This window comes from Nematolebias whitei, chromosome 15 (genome assembly GCF_014905685.2).
Source record: "Nematolebias whitei isolate Nwh7 chromosome 15, NemWhi1, whole genome shotgun sequence".
NCBI classification, from domain to species: domain Eukaryota; kingdom Metazoa; phylum Chordata; class Actinopteri; order Cyprinodontiformes; family Rivulidae; genus Nematolebias; species Nematolebias whitei.
This window is the reverse complement of record NC_056512.1, coordinates 22,101,442-22,122,752: the sequence shown is the minus strand read 5'-3', so window position 1 is coordinate 22,122,752 and position 21,311 is coordinate 22,101,442. Positions and strand designations below refer to the sequence as shown.

At 40.4% G+C, this 21,311-nt stretch overlaps 2 protein-coding genes across 2 annotated transcripts in view; one reads left to right on the top strand and one right to left on the bottom strand.

Annotated features, from left to right (window-relative positions):
- Positions 1–264: 264 nt before the first annotated feature.
- LOC119421544 (ADP-ribosylation factor-binding protein GGA1) lies at positions 265–12,066 on the top strand. Its single transcript, XM_037688890.1, has 17 exons — positions 265–311; positions 2,660–2,744; positions 3,524–3,599; positions 3,697–3,795; positions 3,883–4,006; positions 4,147–4,247; positions 4,342–4,422; positions 4,702–4,839; positions 4,933–5,014; positions 8,192–8,305; positions 8,379–8,519; positions 8,631–8,704; positions 8,792–8,973; positions 11,129–11,358; positions 11,464–11,633; positions 11,716–11,826; positions 11,937–12,066. The coding sequence occupies exons 1-17, from the start codon at positions 269–271 to the stop codon at positions 12,045–12,047; spliced, it is 1,962 nt and encodes a 653-aa protein (XP_037544818.1). The 5' UTR covers positions 265–268; the 3' UTR covers positions 12,048–12,066.
- Positions 12,067–16,606: 4,540 nt separating this feature from the next.
- The window catches only part of LOC119421535 (transmembrane protein 184B-like), a 15,417-nt gene continuing 10,712 nt past the window's right edge, over positions 16,607–21,311 (bottom strand). Inside the window, exons 4-9 of the mRNA XM_037688882.1 lie at positions 19,582–19,672; positions 19,409–19,484; positions 19,220–19,311; positions 18,920–19,089; positions 18,547–18,741; positions 16,607–16,836 (exon numbers count right to left, since the gene is read on the bottom strand). Coding sequence (XP_037544810.1) covers positions 16,607–16,836; positions 18,547–18,741; positions 18,920–19,089; positions 19,220–19,311; positions 19,409–19,484; positions 19,582–19,672 — 854 coding nt within the window. The remainder of the gene's footprint in view (positions 16,837–18,546; positions 18,742–18,919; positions 19,090–19,219; positions 19,312–19,408; positions 19,485–19,581; positions 19,673–21,311) is intronic.

Genomic DNA, 21,311 nt, shown 5'->3' with positions numbered 1-21,311 from the left:
TTATTTTTTTGTTATTTTATTCTATTTGATTCTTGTATTCTTATTTTTTTTTATTATTATTTTTTTTATTATTATTATTATTTATGTGTTTGGAAGCAACCTGTGCTGGCTTTTTTCAGATTCGAATATCTCTGATATCGATGCCATATTTGTTGTAAATGCTGTTTATAAATTAATTAAATAAATAAATAAACTTTGCGTCACTTCCGGGTTTCGTTAGCCGCGCAACTCTCGCGAGATTGACAGGCATCGCATAAATCTCGTAGTGATGGCTGCGCCCCCGGATACAGAGAGTTTGGAGTCTCGTATCAGTAAGTGTTTTTAACTCGTTTACACAGAGCCGGTATTGTCTCACGACCTGGAGGTTGGCGCATTATTATCAGCGAGATGAGGATGAAATGTCAGCTTATTGCAGCTTCATGTACCGCAGCAGAGAGGACTCAAAGCCCGCCGCTACAGCCAGGATGCTAACCTTAGCTCCCGGAGCTTTACCTGCCAGCTGTCAATGAACACAGCCAGGCGTAGCTTTACGGCCCAAACTGTGGGCGCACAGTTCTTCGCGACACAGTTAAACTATGGTTGTGACAGTCCTTTAACTTTGTAAAAAATAAAATAAATCGATCAAGGCGAGACTGTACACTTCCCGGCAGAAACAGCTAGCTTGTGAGACTGTTAGCACCTCTGACCGGCGACAAGATATTTGAGATTTGGCACCGACTTGATGCATTTTAAATTTTAAATGATGGGACCACTCTACCCTTGAAACCATTTTAATGTTTCTTATGTGCCGAGCTCTTTACTGATGGTTTCTACAGAATCTTGTTTTAAATTCTGTTTTAATAGTTACCAGCTCTACGTTTAGAGATCAGAACAGAAGTACTCAAAACATTTTAGATTATTTTCTCATATCTATTCTCTGAATGACAAAATATGAATTTTTAGTAACTTCCTTAAACAACCAGTGATTTTCATATTGATAATGTATGAAAAATGAGTAGTCGCTGTAGATGATGTCACCTTTTCTGAGTCTGAGTCAGACAGGTTTTATTGTCATTTCAGCTATGTACAAGTACATATTAAAATGAAACCATGTTCACCAGGCTCATGGTGCAGCACAGAACATTATGTGCAAAAACAATACAACACACAGTGCAGATACTCAACAGAACAATAAATACAAAAAGACTTGTAATAAAAGCAAAAATGCATCTTCTAACCTAAGCTAAACATTCTAATCTAAACAAGTAATTAAAAGACAAGACTAGAGACATTTTGGTTCATGCATCACATCCAGCCTTTAAGTTTTTGGCATCAAGATTTTGGTTTTTGAGTTACTGAGAACCCACAGGTTGTATGGACTCAGCACTCCAGGTGCATGGAGCTCTGTGTCTCAGGTGGTGGGACAGGTTGTCCACCAGTTTTAAAAACTGGTGAATACTTTTTGTAGGTTCTGAAAAGTACAGACCATCTATCATACGTTGCATGTAGTCATACAACCTGGCTGGCAGTCCATGGGAACATCATTTACAGACTGAACATCTAGTAATAAGGACAACATTGGAAAAGCAAGTTGTTGTTTTTTCACAGAGCTCCCTTTTTTATTTTATATATAACAGTCTGTGACTTTGTGTTGCTTGAAGTATACAGATAATAAAGTTTGAACAGTGTACAAATATTTACTGTAAATTTACAGTGAAAAGTGCCTCAACCTAAAAAAGTGATCTTGAGTAAGGAAAAGTTTGGAGTCTTGAAATTCAAGATGTTGGACCAAAAGGTCGACCAATATGTTTTTTTTTTGTTTGTTTGTTTTGTTTTTTTAGGCAGATGCTGATCTTTAAAAATCAGGGCAGATGATGAACATTGATTTATTTATTTAGCGTTGTTATTGGTCAATTTGTATTTTTATTTAACAATACGTATATATATATATATATATATATATATATATATATTAAATGCAAAACATATATTTAACAGAACTTGTGCACTTAAAAATAACAAAAGAGCATTCTTGCCTAAATAACTAAATTGTGAGCTACGGTAAGCCGGTTGTAGCAGCAGCTGCAGCTGCATCTTCGTTTTCCGACTCGCTCATTAATTAATTATGTACAGGTATAACTGATTACTGGTGTCCCCCCCCCCTTTTTTTTTAAATGGGCTGATGTTAACTACATTAAATCAATCAGCCACAATATTGATCTAGCTCAAGTTGAAACACTACCGTAATTAATTTTTAGAAACATAAAATGCATTGATTGTTTATCATTTTTTAAAAGTTCTTCTGTAAAGAAAAACACTTGGATGCCAGTTTGTTAGAAACAATAGCAAAAATTAAAACATTTGAAGGTAAAGGGTTCACTTTATTTAGTAATTTGTGGCGATTTCAATTTATTGCTGTCTAGAAAGTTCTTGCTTTCACTATTAAGTTGTGTGTTTTAATTGTTTTGTTACATAAATTGATTACAGTCATTATTGAATGCAAATTAAAATGTTTTTGGTTCTTAGAAACATATATTACGCTGTATTAGATGAGATCATTAGATTTAACATTAAAAAAGTGATTTCTATCATATATCATCATAAAGTAGTCACTTGTGTTCTAATATTGAATGTGCCATCTGTTACTTTTGTTGTGGTTTGTGCTTCTTGCTAAATTTAGACAGAGCCACAAACCCACTGAACCGAGAGACGGACTGGAGCAGCATCCACGCCTTCTGTGAGCAGCTCAACAATGATTTAGAGGGGTAAGAGCCCACTCGGGACTCTTAATGTTGTTTATAAGTCATTCTGTAACAAAATCCTTGCTGTTGTACAGTTAAATTGATTAACGTTTAAGATTTTAACATCGTAAATGATTACCTTTTCTACACAGGAAGACCGATTTTCCAGTTAAAATCGTAATTAATCTAATATTCATCATTAACTGAGAGAAAAGATTCATGCATTTACTTTCACAATTGTAAAAGTGGAATTTTTTAAATATCTTTCGCAGAAAAAAATTAATACAGTACTGCACAATTAAAAAAAATACATTAATTAGATCAGATTTGTGGTACTTTATTAATCCCAGTGGGATAAATTTGTTTCAATAAATTAAATAATGTCAAAATTCTAAACAAACTAAAAAAAAATGCATGAAAACAACTGAGCATAATGTTAGGTGTTTTGTATTTTAAAGAATCAACACAGTCTGTGCACAATACTGGAGGTGCAACTGTCTGAAAGATGAAATTCCTCTGGGTAAAAAAAAAAAAAATACAAATAAGACTAGGGCTGGGTATAGTTAAAAAAAAATTGTTACCAGTACCAATACTGGTACCTTTGCTTTGGTATCGGTTCCTGAACCGTACTTTTTTCTGTACTAATTTTATAAGTTTTAAAATCAATTTCTACAGTACTTCTTGTTAACTAGTGAAGATAAATCTGTAATCATGTGTTTAATATCCACTAAGCCTAAAGAATAAAAGAAAATGTTTGTGTTGTAGTGTTTATGAGTCAACATCATGTGTAACGTGTGTTACAGACCTCAGCTGGCCACCAGGCTCCTGGCCCATAAGATCCAGTCTCCACAAGAGTGGGAGGCCATGCAGGCACTTTTAGTAAGTTCAGAACTGAACCAGCATCTCTCATTTAGAATGATAGCACCTTTTTAAAGAACCCCTTTTAAATTTGTTTGTTTCACTGCCACAACACAAGGTTCTGGAGACGTGCATGAAGAACTGTGGGAAAAGGTTTCACAGCGAGGTGGGCAAGTTCCGGTTTCTTAACGAACTGATCAAAGTGGTTTCTCCAAAGGTAGAGCAGTCCAGAGTCTCTCTGTGAGCGTCTGTGTCTGGTTTATTTTCTTCATTCTTTAATGTTCACTCTTAATCTCCTGCTCAGTATTTAGGCTCCCGCTCCCCTGAGGCTGTAAAAAAGAAGGTTTTGGAGTTGATCTATAGCTGGACTTTGGGGTTACCTGATGAGACCAAGATCTCTGATGCCTATCAGATGCTTAAGAAGCAAGGCAAGAAGCTGCATGCCAGCAGATTAATGATTTTTTATTTTTTTATTTTGCCCAAATATATTTTTATAAATCAAAAGTGAAAAGTCAAATCAAGCAGAAACTAACAGTTCGAGTCTTGTCATGTTCTTCCTATAAACCAGGTATCATTAAACAAGACCCGGAGCTTCCACCTGACAAACTACTGAACCTTCCTCCAGCCAGACCCAAGAATACCATTTTTGAAGATGAGGAAAAGTCCAAAGTAAGGACCTAACCAGTGATATTTAAGCACCAGTTGTATAAAATGGATGGTTTTAGCTGGTTTCCTATTTCTCATCTGCCGTTTGCTCCGTCAGATGCTGTCTCGCCTGTTGACCAGCTCACACCCCGAGGACCTGAAAGCTGCCAACAAACTCATCAAGGAAATGGTCCAAGAGGTAAACCTTGTCTTTCTCCTTCCTGCTCCTTTATACCAACTCATTTATTGTAGATTAATAACTCTTTTACCTCTTGAATTAAAGAAAACCAGTATAATCCGAGTCCTTTTATTGGCCTGTTGTCTCATTTTGTAGTGAACTTTCCCTACATGTATTCAGCAACGTTACTTTTATATGTTTTTGCAATTTGGTTAATTTAGCATGTTTTTAAACATATATACACTTGTGTGTTGCCAAATCAGATATATGGGATGTTTGCGAACGTGTCGTTGGTTTCAGGATCAGAGGCGAGCAGAGAAGGTGTCGAAGCGAGTGAACGCCATCCAGGAGGTGAAGGAGAGCGTCGCCCTGCTGACTCAGCTTCTGCAGGACTACGACAGAACAGCTACGAATCAGAGCAATGCCGAACTGATACAGGTGAAACAAAAAGTTGCACGTCTGCAGCCTGTACTTGTAATTAAAAGTTGAGTGAGGATTTGATTAGTTGATTTTGTGTATCCATGTGGTCAGGATTTGTACCAGCGCTGTGAGAAGATGAGGCCCACGTTGTTCAGGCTGGCAAGTGATACAGAAGACAACGACGAGGCTCTGGGTGAGCTACATGTTTGATTTTTATCAGCTATTCAGGTGACTTTACATCAAAAAGCAAATCTAGTTATAATAATTAGTGTTGTTTAAAGCTAAAGATCATATCTGGATGGATATTTCATTGCCATGTTTGAATCACATCACTGATATGGTTCTGAGTTTGTACATGTTTAGAAACAGGGCACATAAAAAATACGTTTTAGAGGTGAGGTTCAACTCAAGTGTCAAGATCTGTGCTGTAAGTACTAATGTGTACATGTATAAATGGTTATTTTAGCCTTTTGTTAATGTCTATTGGAAATGTTATAAGCAGTTTTCTGTTCTACATAGCTTTATGAATTACCTCAGTTTGGAGAAGCAGGTTGATTCTGACTTGATTGACAAGCTAATGGCTAGTCTGAGAGGGGTGAAGACCAAAGTAGCTTTGTGTGCTGTTGTGGATTTGCTGAGATAATAGTGAACTCAAGAATTAAATAGGTGAGTTGTCTTTTGTTGCATTTGTTATACAAAAGAAATAAAGGAGCTAATCAAATAAAGAGACAAGAATAAGAAAATTACAGGTCAACTGTTCCTCAGATTACAGGAATCTGAGAAACTTGTGATCCCTTGACAAATGAAAACGATTGTATATCTTCTAATGCTCCTGATTCACCCAACCCAGAAGCCAGTAAAAATCCAAGAACCCTCCGGGGCAGGGACGAGCATGAATCAGGAGCCAATGGCTGAATCCTGCCCCACTGCCAAGAACCACAGACGCAGTGATGGGGTCATACGATTTATTAATCTAAATAGAACATGCTTATCACAATACCAAGTATCAAATGTCCTGAATATTATAACAAAATCCAATTTTTTAAAAACACAGATTATATGAAACAGACTGGATCATGTGGAAGGTCAGATAATATACTTCCTTCACAGTATTACCATAACTGAATTCTCAACCATTTCAAAGCAGTTCATGCAAGCCCCATTTTAATAAAGTTTGCATCAATATCAATTTCACATTACATTGTTAATTAAATAGAAATTGTTGGGTATTTGCAAGGGTAAATAGTGGCAGCAGCAGCTAGCTGGGGGCAGTTCTGGTACTATATAAAGTACTTTTACAGGAATATCATAATATTTCTGCTGTAATATTCATATATTAAAAGGTAATGTAAAGGTATGAGACCTAAGATTTTGTTTATTGGGCATTTTAATTTCTTTGAGCCATTTGAATTAGTAGAACAACATAGACATAAACAAAATGTATTGTAACAATTGGTTTTAAAAAATAAAACAAAATGTAAAACACATTTATAAAATTTAAATGTGGTCAATACAGACGTCAGGTTTAAGTTTGAACAAATACAAATATTTTTGATGCAAGGAACCCAGTGTTCCTGTATGAAGACACGTGGGTCTCAAAGTGTTAAATTAAAACTTTCAGAATGTTAAAAATTAAAGTTTTAAGACATCGAAACCAGCTTTGGAAAGTGGATCAGTTTGGACCATATTGAAAAGCTAATAATGGCTAATCCAAAGAACCTACACACAAAACCAAGTTTTATCTTACAATAACTGAAATGTTTAATATTTCATAGCAAATAATTCAGATCCTAATATACAAGTCTTTACATTACTGTTAAATTTACATTTCACTGTTATTCTGTAAGAAACATGATGCTCCTGGAAGAATTAGCCCACTCCTTGAATAACTACCTTATCTTTTTATATTGTTATGGAATTGTTTTGTATTTTTTAAAATTAATAAACTTTATACCATACCATCTTGGTGGAGGAGTTTGTGTTGGACTGATCTTACCCAGGCAGATTGGTTCTAGGTGACAGGACAGACGGGGAGCGATTTCAAAGACTTTTATGAACCGAAAGCATCAAGGAGCTCATGTCCCTGGCCTGAACGTGAGTTACCGGGGCCCCACCCTGGAGCCAGGCCTGGGGGAGGGGCTTGTCGCGAGTGCCTGGTGACCAGGTCTCTACCTATGGGGCCGGTCGGGCTCAGCATGAATGAGCAACATGGGTTGGCCTTCCTGTGGACCCACCAACTGCAGGAGGGGCTATATGAGTCAGGTGCTTGACGCCATGGGAAGTGGCTGAAGGCGGGGGGGGCCTTGGCACTCTGACCCTGGCTTACCAAAGCTGGTTCTTGGAACATGGAACATAACCTCTCTGGTGGGGAAGGAGCCTGAGCTTGTGTGTGAGGTTGAGAGGTACCGACTAGATATAGTTGGACTCACGTCGACGCACAGCATGGGCTCTGGAACTGATTTCCTTGAGATGGACTGGACCTTATTCCACTCTGGAGTTGCCCATGGTGAGAGGCGTCGAGCTGGTATGAGTCTACTCTTAGCCCCCAATATTTGGACCTGTGTGTTGGAGGTTTCCCCAGTGGATGAGAGGATAGCTTCCCTGTGCCTTTGAGTGGGGGGATGGGCTCTGACTGTTGTTTGTGCCTACACACCAAATGGAAGTTCAGAGTACCCGGCCCTGGAATCCTTAGTGGTGGGTGCTGGAAGCTGGGGACTTCTTTATTCTGCTGGGGGACTTCAATGCCCATGTGGGTAACAACAGTGAGACCTGGAGGGGTGTGACTGGAAGGAACGGCCTCTCTGATCTGAACCTGAGCGGTGTTCTGTTGTTGGACTTCTGTGCTGGTCATAGTTTGTACATCACAAACACCATGTTTGAACATTTGGGTGTCCATGAGTGCACTTGGCACCAGGACGCTTTAGGCCGATGATTGACGTTATAGTCGTGTCATCATCTGATTTGCAGTCACTTGTTTTGGACACTCAGGTAAAGAGAGGAGCTGAGCTGTCAACTGACCACCACCTGGTAGTGAGTTGGATCCCAGGCCAGTACGTCTCTTGGTTGGCCTGGGATCGCCTTGAGTCCTCCCAGAAAAGGTGGCTGTGGAAAGAGATGTTTGGGCCTCCCTGTTTAGGCTGCTGTCCCTGCGTCCCGACTTCGGAACAAGCGGAAGATGATTGATTGATGGATGGATGGATTGATTGATTTAGCCCAGGCTGTGCCAAAAGTGATGCCTCCATTAGCGCTTGGATTAAAAACATAACATTCCCTGTAAATAAGTGTGTAATTCAAAATAGAGTAATTCTGTTCTAGCTGCTCACAAAGTTTTGATTCATATTAAAATCAGCTGTATCATGTCTCTCTGCAGCCGACATCCTTCAGGCCAACGACAGTCTGACCCAGGTCATCAACCTGTACAAGCAGCAGGTGAAGGGGGAGACTGTGAACGGAAACAACATATTAAACACACAGAAACCTACCGGTGGGTAAAAACACTTATTTAAAATGAGCTGAGAGTAATCATCCATAGATTTAAATCTCTTTTTTTCCAGCAGGACGAACAGCGCTGCTGGACCTGTCTGGGTTGGACACGTCACCCCAGTCACCCCCAGAGTTCCCCACTCCGACAGACAGCTTCACTGCTCCCTCGTTGGAAATGGGGATCAGTCTCCTTGACGATGAGCTCATGTCTCTTGGTAACTTTTCTTTTTAAGTGACTTTAAGGTGCTTTAGGACTAAATAAGTCCAGAGTTGTGATATACCAGAGTAGTTTGAAACCCTTTCTCAGTATTATGGCTCTTACATAGGTCTGAGTGAGGGAACACACATTTCCAATCCTCCCTCACAGCCTGAGGACTCCACAGCGTGGGACTCCTTCCAGGTGAGGAACTAAAGAGATCACAACCAGTTTCATCTTTCCTGTTAAGTCACTGATGAGAACACAATCTCTCTCGGTTTTTACTCACAGTCCTCTGACAGCATCGATGCGGATGTCCCAGCAGCACCCAGTGTCCTCCTGAGTCCTGATCCCCCCTCCCACTCTCAGCCCCCCTTGTCCACCCAGGGGAACTCGGCTCTGGATGAGTTGGACCTGTTGGGGAAGACGCTGCTGCAGCAGTCCCTGCCTCCAGAGGGCCTGCAGGTCAAATGGTAGCTATGATTTAAGAAAAGAGCTGTTTGCACACAAGCACTGCAGGCCTGAAGTGTCCTACAGGATAAAGACGATCAGCTTGAACATCTTATACAGAGTTTTCTCCTCGCCTTTCAAATAAAATATCTACATTCAGTAAACTCAGTCCAGGCTAAATCTGCACATTCTCAGCATTTATGATGAATCAAAGAGACGGAAAATGTTAATGCATCAGTTGTTTTTCATTATCGCTCGGATATTTTATTTGTCCGTGTGTTTGTGTGTCTGTTGTGTTAATGAAACAATCATAAAGTAATTGTTCATGCATCTTCTTTCACACATGAACATCTAAAGATCTAAACATAGTGATGGGCAAATGAAGCTTTTCTGAAGCACTGAAGCTTGTTTCAAAAAAAGGGTTCAGTGCTCAAATCTTTTCAAAACTGTCCTCTTTGGCTTCATCTTGTGGCCAAAAGTACAAAGAGCTGCTTGAAATGAATCGCCTGCGCTTGTCCAACTGACGGTGTTGACAGCTTTTATTTATTATCCTGACACATTTCTCTCTGGTATCAAGCCGTCATTGAGGGGCTTTGAACATTTATTTTTTTGTAGGTGACAGAATAAAGTTATACATATGTGATGAATAACTAAAACACGTGACATGGCATGATGCTTCTTTGCTTATGGGCTTCTTGATATTTGTAAACACAGATTAAAAAAAATAAAATAAATCATATCTAATTCACAACACAATAAAGATGCATTCGGGTCCAAAAAATCTGATCCGACCCAGCTCCAGCCTGTAGCTATCATTTCCGAACCCCACCCGACAAATTGACAGTATTTACATGTCCGAACCCGAAACACCCGACATTTTTAATGAAGCTTTGACTGTTTATATAGTTAATGGTCGGCAGACGCACAGCTGAATTAAAGGGGCAGAAGAGGGGGGGTTTGTCCTTTCAGGATCTCACCTGTTTGGGTCGTTGTGCAGGCTGAGCGTCCATTTGGGCGATGGGTCGCTTCCTGGCAGTACAGTCCCATCTGAAGCGTAACAACTTTATTTTACCTGTTTCAAGGCCGGTCAGCTCGCGGTGAAATGGACACGTTCGGCTGGTGATTGTATGGCAGGCCATGTTATCATATAATTAGCTCGTGGCTGATGCAATCAAAAGCCTGACACTGACCCGGCCCGTCCATCCAGCACATTATTATGACCCGGTCCAAATTCGGGCTGGGCTGACATTCGGGCCCGGGTTAGAAATGAAGCCAGTCTGGAATGGTGTTTGTGCTGCAAGTTCCCTGCCTCCATGACTTTATGAACAAGTTTATGTTTACTGGGAGATCAGATTGAAATTTACGTACATATAGTGTTTTTCTCGTTTTTGTCCCCTTGGGACAAAAGTGCTTATGAACTGATAAAACATAAAACACAAGTCTGGCTGACTCCATGTCTTGTTATGTCGCTTGCTGGTTTGTTATATTTTGTGCCACCAAAACCACTAATCCAGCCAATGATTTATTTCCTAAAGCTTTGAATCCGGTACCAAAGCAGTGATGCAACTTCAGCACTTTTGAAGCTTCGGATGACATTGATCACGACTTTTCCCAATTGAATCAAGCTCCAACACAAAGCTTCAGAGACACTGTTGTTTTTGATACATGCCCTGGAGCTTCAGCTTCAAATGGACCATCACTACCCAACAATTTTCAGTCAGGTCATCTGGACAGTCTAGCACCAACATAACTGGTTTGATCCACTTTGGAGTAAGCTGTTGGAGGAAGAATCAGTTTTGTGTTTCCTTGACTGATGAAGCCTTCTGGATGGAAGGTGAAACGTTTCAGAAAAAAATAAAAAAAAGAAACTGTCCAGATGACCGGACTGAAAATTGTTGGATTGTATACCTGGATTATTGAGCATGGAGTTTGTTGGACCATCACTACCTAAACGTTACTGCTGATTTTATTGCAAACAGGCCACAAGATGGTCCTAATACTTTTGAGTTTTTTTGAGTCTCGAGTGTATTTGTGTATGCTGTCACTCCTAACAAGACTGATATTGTCCTGTAGTAACTGCACTTCACTTTGGTTTCTAAACATAACAGTAAACCTGTATTCAAATTAAAGAGAACAGAAGAGCATGAACCTAAACATTGTTTATTTTTCTCCTTTAAGGGACAAGCAGCAGTCCAAACCAACTCTCAGAGATCTTCAGAACAAATCTGCAGCCAGTGTTGGTTCACACCCTGCTCTACCCTTCGTCTCCGATCACCCCGCTCCTCCTCCAAACTGTCAGCCCAAACCTGGAGCCACTCTGCTGGACACGTCTCCGGCTCACTTAGAAACTCCTTCTGCTGACGTTACTCTGGCTAATGTTTTTGTACCTCTAGAATCTATAAAGCCCAGTAAGTAAACCCACATCACTGCTAATCTCATGTATATAAACCTGTCTAACGTTTTGATTGCTCTAAAAGTTCTAAGAGATGCTCCTTGTTTTGGCCTCTCCTCAGGTAGTCTTTTACCTGTAACTGTGTTTGACGGACACAGTCTGCGAGTTCTCTTCCACTTTGCTCGGGACTCCCCTCCGTGTCGCCCCGACGTGCTGGTGGTGATCATATCCATGTTGTCCTCAGCCCCCGCTCCTGTCACCAACATACACTTTCAGGTCACTGCTCCAAAGGTGAGCAGTGAATCGGTTTAGTCCTAAATGAGACCCGCTGCAGCTGATCTCCTCAGTAAAACTCTTTCTGTGTGTTGATCAGTGTTTAGCAGTAAAGCTGCAGCCTCCATCAGGAGCAGAGCTCCCAGCTTTTAATCCCATCCTCCCTCCTGCTGCCGTCACACAGATCCTTCTCATAGCAAACCCAAACAAGGTAGTTTATGATTTCTAACTATCTGGATGTGAACTAACCCTTTAGCTTTTGTGTATATGCTGCAGCGATTCTCTCTCTGCGTCTAAACGTTTACCCACCTGTGTTTTCAGGAGAAGGTTCGGCTGCAGTTCAGACTAACCTTCAGCGTGGGAGAGCAGGAGCACAGCGAGAGCGGCAGCGTAGAACAGTTTCCTCCTCCGGAGAAGTGGGGGAACCTATAGCATCTAAACCCAACCTGACAGACTTTCTGCTTTTCAGACTCGGCCTCCTCTCCCCTCCACAACACTCCGACTCGTCCTGTTTTCCTCTGCAGTCACGTCGACCCTCCGATGGACCGGTATCGTTTTCTAGGGCTTCTTCTCCTCGTCCTCAGCGTGCACTTCGCTCTGGATTAGTCCCGTGTGTCTTCATCTGTCTTTGGATGCGGCTGTGCTGAAACCAGCCTGCAGCTGCCTCCCCACAGCTGTCACTCTGCTCATCTACGGTGTTTTTTAACAGCGTGCACTTTTATTTTCCTGCCTTTTTCTTTCTAAATCCTCGTGTGTTTACCTCCAGCTCAGCATGCTCTGCGAACAAACGACACATTTGCTAAATTAAACGCAAAGTTTTTGACTCGATTCACGAAAAACAGTTCTGATTAATTAACTTTGTGGCGTTGGTTTAGTTTGTGCTGAGTCACCTTCTGATTGCGGATTGTTTTCGTCTCTTTGTTGTGTCTCGAACAAAATCTACTGTGACATCAGAGTTGTGTATTTTCTGCCATATGTGCCTATTTTAACATAGTTATTTCTTTCAAAATGATTTATTTTCTCATCTGTTACATGTTTTTGTACTCGTTTTAATTTATTTCCCACCTGTTACGTGTTAATTATATCTGGGTAACAAATCAGCTACATTTATTGTTTTATCTTTACTATGGTTTAACTTAGAAGTACATCTATTATCGTAGTATATAAGTTAATATGGAAGTATTTACTGGGTTCAATTGAATATCAGAAACTTGAATATATGCAAACTGAGCAGTTCTGAGCGCAGCGTTAGTCTCCAACATGTCTGATTTGTTTAATTAAAATCAATCAATCAATCAATCAATCAGCTCTGCATGTCAAACCATGCCCCCCACAGGCTCTCAGCCACTTCCACTGCATTCATTTCCAGTCGAACTGCTTTGTAAATGCCAGTGATGGCACGTCAGTCATGTACATTTGACCTGTGCAGTGTGCAAAGAACATAATAAAATATTCTAACTGGAAAATCTATTTTTTCTTGATGTGAAGGAGTGTTCCTCTGTAGAAGACAAATGTGCTCTGAGAAGTTTTATTCAACACCGTAAGCTGGTTGTAAAATTTACTGTTCCTTCTACAAAGACGAGTTGTTCTGGAACTGATCTGAAAAACAAGTTAAACATGACTGACTTGTTTTACGGTGAATACCAGCTTCAAATGTTCGTTCACTTGTAACTCAGCACATCATTGTACATTGAAAACAAAAACTATCTTAATCGAGCTCAAGATATCTCGATCTCTGAATGTCTTAACGAAGAACCCTCTCTGATCAATTGGACACAAAACTGGTGATTTACTTCAAACATCTGTAAGTTTACAAGAATCTCAGCACCTGCCTGTAAAAGGCCCAGGAATCTTTTGGGGGTTCACTACAGCAAAAATAAAAACAAACCTGGCTTTACTGACATAAAAAATAAAAATGGATTAATTCGATTTGTTTCAAAAGTTTATATCTCAAACAGAAATCACAAAACATTAATTTATGCTGAAGAAATGGAGGTTTTTAAGCATGACTTAAATAAATCGTGACGCATCAAATTATTTTCTGCCTGATAGAGATGAAGATTATGCCCCATCAGGCTCATTATGGGTTAGATTGTGGGGCTGGTCCCCCAACTGGTCTCCAGACTGGAGCTGCCCCTGGAGATTTTGATGCTGTTATTGTGGTAGATGGAGCCTTGCTGGACCCCAGCCCTGCTGCAGCTGGATACACCCATCCATCACTCACCCTGCACATCAGGCTCGTTAGACCTGCAGCTACAAAAAAAAAAAGATAATCAGGAGATACAGTGAAGTTTGTGGAAACCTTATCTCGACACATGGTCTTCTTGGCCAGCTGCTGCAGTATGTAGTGACAGCCCGTCCGGTTTCTCTGTGCAACAGGAACATTTGCAGATAAGAAGCACAGGGATGAAGGTTGGTGGAAGAAGAAATGGAGACGAGAACTTTGAGAGATTTAGGGATGACAGACAAACTGCTGCTTCCTATTTGGTCCTGGGTTAATGTTCCCAATCAAAAGAGGTCGAATGTTTTCTGGGTTCCTGTCAGCTTCCACATTTTGTCAGTAATAAACCAACTTCTAACTGAGCAGCAGAACAAAGGAAGTCATAGTTTGTTCTTCAGTTATTTCTAATAATGGAGGAAACCAGGAGCCCAGTTGTTCCAAGTTTATTAACAAGAAATGACAATTAAAGAACAGATGGGTGTATTCTGTGAGGGGGTGTCAAGGTGGGCTCCCTAGAAGTTTAACTTGTAGCCAAGTCAGATATATACAAAGAAAAACTGCTAGTGTGAAAAAAGAGGGTAAGGGAGTTGAAAACGAGGCACACAGTGAAATAAACTAAAGAGGGAGAACTAGATAAATGATTTATACAAAGTAAGATAACAGGAACATGATGATGTAATAAAAATGAAACATTTAAGAGAAAATGAAAGGCGGCAGAAATGAAGCAATGAGAAAATGAGAGCAAGAAGCTGAAAGACAGGATCCAGAAAGAAAGAGCAGAAAAACAGAGAGGTGCTTCATTCAGACGTCAGGACACAAAAGTAGGATTCAAACAACCTTCAGGAAGCTGCGCTTGGACAATCCTTGAACTTGTAAGCACAAACATCAAGCCAGGCGCCGGTCATCATGAATGTGGGTTCAGTTTTCCTGAGACCCACCTGGTGGATCACAGATCTCCTGATTAAACATGGACAGCAAGACGCGTGCAGCCCACCTCTCCAGCAGATCACCATGGACTCATGAACAGGTGAGATGATCCCTACAAAGAGAAACTCATCATCAAGCAGAGGCTCGACAGGACAACACCAACATCCCAGTTTAATCCATGATCTGGGCCACTGGACTCCTGCCGACAAAAACTTGAGGGCAAAACTATAAATGTTTTTAAAAGTCTTTTATTCCGTTTGCAACACCAACAGAAATCAATATAACGTCAAAACAAAATACCCAATATACATATTAAAACTAATACGAAAATAATAAAAAGCTCAAGTATACAAACAAAGCACTAAACCAAGCAGTCATTACATCACCATAAATATGTCACAGTGTTTCAGCGGGCTCTATATACACAACGTTTGCAGCTTTAAGACCGACTTTACACATATCTATTATTTTAGTTATAATCAATACGCTTGAGCTAGATATGCTATCACCTGAGGGCTAAGTTAAGGGTAATAAAAATAAGATGTTCTGTTTTGGTACGAATGCGCTTAACCCTAAACTTAACTTATGCACTCAAGATCCATCAAAAAAAAAAAAAAAAAAATGGAGCTCCTAAAGTGAGCAGCCAAAAGAAGAAGAAAAAGAGGCGCCAGTAGTTTTAATGCTTTGTAAAGGAGACGCTCAGATTTAATCCAGCTGTGCTCTGGCCAACAAACACCAGGCAGTACAGACTGAAAAAAATAACAAAACAAGTGAGAATAAATGAATAATTCACTAAAACACTGCTTTCATGCTTCCATGTACACGTTTCAAAACAATATGAACAAAAAAAAAAAAAAAACAGGGTCAAAAATATATATTAGGAATGTAAATGAAGTGAGATTTAAAGCGTTCTCTGTCTGGAACGTAACCTGACAACAAGCAGAACCAGCAGGAGCCGGCCTGAAACACACCGCTAGTTAGAAAATTACAGATATCACAGCTGGGCCCATACAGGAAGAGCTGCTTCTGTAATCTGTAATCTGTAATCTGCGTGGCTCCTGTCCCTCCGCCCACGCTTAGGAAAAATAAAAATCTCTCATACAGCTGTTTACTCCACAAACACTCTCCTCCCAGAACCGGGCCAGCAGCTAAACTTAATACACTTGAGCTTCATAAGAAAACACAGAATATATTTTATAACATCTCAAAAAGCAGTTTTTAAATGAGCTCTGCTTCAAGTCCCACGGCAGGAAATATAAAATAGTTTTGTGGTTAAAGTTGATACATTTAAAGCCAGCTGTTAATAAAATGTGTTTTTGTCGTCTTTCTTTAGATTTTAGGCAATTGTGAACCTAAAAACAGGGAGTCTTATAAAGTTGGAATCTGCACTATAAGTTATAATATTTTAGTTAAAAAGGCTGAAAAATAACATTAAAGAATAAACTAAATAAGCCATGAGGTTCAAAAGAAGATGGCACTTTTTGTTTGTCCAATGGCTTATTTTAGTGACACCTTCTCTGCTGTACCCAGTAAAGTGCATTATCCAAGAAGCTTTATGCAGGCACGTTGTACTAATCAGTATCCAGGAAATGTACCTTGATGGTTTTATTTATTATCTGTAACAGCTGCAAGAACTTCACTTCTTGATCAGTAGTTCAAATTTCATTAAACATTTCCTTATCTGTCTACTGCAGCAATCCACCATTTTTAAGTCTAAATCTGAGCTTTCACTGTAATCCAAACTGAAACTCCACCTTTCATGTTTAAGGCTTAACCAGATCTGATCGTCTCACACGGCTGAGAGGATTTCAGCGCGGACTACAAGAGGAACGCGAGCTTCACATCAGAACTCGTCGTCAGAGCTGAGCAGCAGGGTTTTCTCGTTGTCTCCGCGGGTGCTGAGGTTACTGTGGCTGCGGGACAGGGACGGCCCCCCGCCCCGCTCCAGCGTGGACTGCTGGGTGTACTGCTGATAGGCTGGGGAGAAGTTATGGATGGCGTCCTGGACCATATCCCCTGGATTCATGGTCTCCTTCAGGCTGCTGGAGATGCTCTTCATCGGGGCGCAGCGACCTGCAGGCAAAGGTAAAACAGTAAAAAAATTAAAGGGGCAAAAAAGAGACGCACGAGGGAAAAACAGTTCTATTCAATCAGTAAAACTATTTTTACAATAAACTTTTAAAATGTTACAAAAAAAACGACCAGGTTAAAAGAAATAAATGGAGCTGCTACATGAACACAATGTTAAAAAACAAAACATGTGAACATATATGCAAAATAAAACACTTTCTAAATACCTGTCTCAGTTGTTGGTCATACTTGGCACAGATTTGGTTTGTCTTTTTCCAGTAAGTTACTTTGACTACAGGCTGGTAAAACTTTATTTATATCACCACCTGCTGACAACACTATGAAGTTCAGTTTATTCGCTCAAAACCAGGTTTAGAAAAACATGCAAAGTGTGTGTTTTATATAATGTGACAAGTTTTGTATTCTCTACAAATTTGCTGCACCACCAGAGAGAATATATCCTAATGTTTCTCAAATTTGATCCCAGGGGAACTCTAGCACATGTTTGGGTCATTTAAACAATTCTTTAAATCCTGCGTATCACAGCAGGGAGAATCTGACTCAGGCAGGTCAAACTGGAGGCCCACAGCCACATCCAGCCCCTGTACAACTTTATCTGCACTGCAGAATCAGGACAATTAAACTACAAATCCCAGAATGCACTGGAACAGTCAGCACAGTCATGTCAGTTCAACATTACAACAAAAGCACCCCTGGCCCTCTCAGTAGCCTCATACTGAGTCAAACAGGTGGAATAAGAAAAGAATAAAATGAATAAAAACAAAAAGTACTAGTGGGTTTCTACCAGCTACAAAATGCTTGAATCTATATTTATATACATTTTCTTTTTGTTTTTGCAGAATAATTGGTAGCTGTATATCTTGAAGAGAGTTTTTATAATAGCTTTGATGGCCTGTGGTCAAATGTTTTCATCAGAAATAATAAAATAAAAACAGCTGATCGAAAGGAAGGTGTGCAAAATGAATACTGTTGTCCATTATTTTAAATATTATCAGTAATCAGTTTGCTCTGACTAATAAATAAGCTTTCATATCTCTGTATGAATAAGTGAAAACTAAATAAATGCTTGCATCTAAAACATGTGGATTAATGGACCCTGATGTGAGGATATCAATAATATGACTTTACAGCGCTCACAGTAAAGACAGAACAAAAAATAGCAAAAAGAAAAACACATAGCAATAACTGACAAATAAACTGACAGTAAATAAATGAAATAAAACAAAAAGGATGAGTTAAAAATCTATATTTTAAATGGTAAAACAATAACTAAATCTTAAGTGTCCACGTGGTGCAGAACACAGCAACAAGAAAACAATGAACCTTTAACTCGAGTCCAACAGAAACACAGACTGAACAGTAAAGATGAGAGCAGACCTACCGTACTGTCCATAGACAGGAAATGAGCCTTTTAGTGCCGCAGGAGAGAAACAGAAGACAAAGAAAGACAAGGGACAAAAGAAAAGTCAAGTTGAAAATGGAGGTAAAGCAAACAGAAGAAGAAAGGAGAGTGACTCGTATTAGTCGTCGTGTTGAAGACAGGAATCAAAGAGAGGAACGTAGAGAGGTCACACCAGTTCTGGAGGACCCCTGACAGGCTGAGTCAGTGTGCATCACACAGAAAATGTACAACTATTATCCTTTTTATTTCCTCCTGTCTCCTAACGGAGCACAATGACACCTGTCTCTCACCGTACGAGTCCAGCCTTTTGTCCATGTAGACCTTGTAAGTGAAGGCGTGGCGCAGAGCAACGGCAGCGAAGAACATCTCGATGCAAATGATGAAGTTCTGGTAGCCGGCGGCAACCGTCCCTTCACCCACAGAGAAGTCGGCCGAGTTAATCTGAGGAATCGCTCCACATTTCTCCAGGATGGCCAGCAGCATCCCTGCAGCATGTACTTAAAGTCAGTACTTTAGATCACTCATCAAACAATATAACACCTCCCTTAAAAAACTTGTCAGATAAAAAACACGACTCATGAGGATGACATATAATGCTTGTTCTTTCTGTATGTATTGACAGCAGGGCACTGGATCTTAATAAAGCTCAAAACTCTCTCTTACCCTGCCAGAAGGAGAGAAAGATGACCGACTTGACCATGAAGAACTTGAGTACGGGGTTGTAAGGGACGAGCAGTTCACGTGTAGCAAAGTAGAAGAGGAAGAGAGCGTAGAGTGACAGGCTGACAGAGACGTTGTAGATAATAGTGACGTACAGGTAGCCACTAGCCACACTGGAGGAGACAGACACCAAAAGAAAAACACTTAAAAATGTTCAGGCAAAGTTCATCTTTGTCAGAACACTTCATGTGAAACTGGTGTTGTTTTGTAGGACTGTCTGAGTAAGCTGCTGGATAAACGCACTTGAAGTCTCCATCTTTGTATTTCCCGAAGGCCTGGAGAATGACAGTGATCACTGCCATCAGGGGTTTGACAACGCAGAACTGGAGAGTTGCCTGATGGGAAAAAGATGAGTCACTGATGTGGAATACCAACAACAACCGAGTATTTTGATTCTACATAGAAATCAGTGTTAACACGAATCCTTGATACCTGTTTACAAAACCTGAGGAACCCGATGGAGTAGGTCTTTCCCCACAAACAGCAGGTCCCGTACATGCAGCTTGACCTGAAGTGAGGCAGTTTACCGGAGCAGAATACAGACTATCTTCATGCGAATCTATTTTTGTAAACAGCAGAGAGTGGACGGCAGCAAGCAGACTTACTCAATGGATTTCCCTCTGATTTCAGCCATGATGGCGCTCTCTCCTCCCAGATACTCATAACACAGACTCAGAAAGTTGTAGATGACAAAGGCTGCAAAGGGTGACATGTAAGAAAAAGTTTCTGGGTTAGGGGTCAATATTTCAGTTTGTAAATGACGGTGTTTATGTTGTAATCAGAGTGACTTCATTAGAAACGTTGCTTTGTCTCGTTCAGCTGCAGTTACACAGCTGTAGCTGTACAAACAAAAGGATTTGCTTGAAGTTGTGTATCTTGTCGGTGCTGCTCAACTAATTAAAGCTAAATTCTGCTGATTCTGATTTGCGACTGCTGAGCTCGGCAGATTCGGGGAGAGAGGTGAGTCATCAGGCAGCTCACAGATGATTGGGTGAGGCTCGTCAGGGAGCGCAACTATAAAGTGTTGCTACCTGGTGCAGAGAGAGAGAGCGTGGAGCGACGGCAGCACACCTGTGGGAACACACGTGAAATCAAACTCATGGAACAGCTTGTGTTCCTACAGCATTACCGTACAGCAAAGGATGGCATGTTGACATTTGTTTACATGCCATTTTGTATTATTGCTCACTTTGGATCTTTTCTGTCCCATGAAAGGAACCTGCAGTCTGGATTTAAGATCAGGGTTTTAGGCACAAACCACAGGATTAGACTCCAAATTACATCAGAGGTCAATGTTTGCTCTTTGTAAGCAAATAAACATGACAGTTCCATCTAATCCAATGTGCTCGTCGATCATTCTTTGGACCTTTTCTGGAGAAATAATGTGCAGTTTAAACAAAGCTGACAGACTGATCGCAGTGATTGGTGTCCCTGAATGAGCAGAACCTTTCCCAGCTGCTGCTCCAGGTGTTTGCTGGCCTATTTAAGGGTAACCCAAAGAAACCAGCTCCACACTGCCTGAGCTCTCTTTTTTTATTTACTGTTTGAAAATGGCTGAGTTGAAATTTGCAGCATACTGGAAGCGCTCACGGCTCACCAGAGCACCGTCAGCAGCACAGGGCAGCCTTTGTTAGCGTTACAGAATCACACAGCTGGATTTTACCCTCACTCTAAAATGTGCTTGTGCCTTTTGTCAATGAAAAGGACAAGCAGTGCATAAAATAAAAAAGTTAACGCGCACTTATGGAGCAAAACAATCAACAGATAATAGATTCAATAGTTGATGCAATAATATTTGAATACTTTACTTTTTCATTTAGAGTTGAGTGGGGAAAAAAGCCCTCAGACGAACTGTCTGTAAAAACTCTAATATTACAAAAACTGTAAAACTTACTTCTGAAAGCCATTTTAACAAAAAGTATGCCGATGTCCACCATTGCTAAGGGATTTGAGTAGTGAATGTTTGCAGTTTTTGCGATGAGTGTTTTTCTGGACTAAAACTGAACAGGGAATGCAGGCAAACGTACCGGTAAATGTGTTTGGTGCAAGAGTTTCAAGTTGGTAGGAGTTACACTGTGTAGAAGAACAGAGCTGTTTTTTTTTCTTGCCCTGGCAGCGCAAAGTGATGGATCCTGGCGAGCGAAGGGAGAAACTTTATCCATCATCAGGTGCAATGGCAGAGCCAGGCAGTGGTGGCTTTGACTTGATTTGAGGAAACTATACTTTTACGCAATAGAAAATCTAAAAAGCATAGTTTCCTTAAATGATTGGAGCAGCCTATTTCACACACACACACACACACACACACACACACACACACACACACACACACACT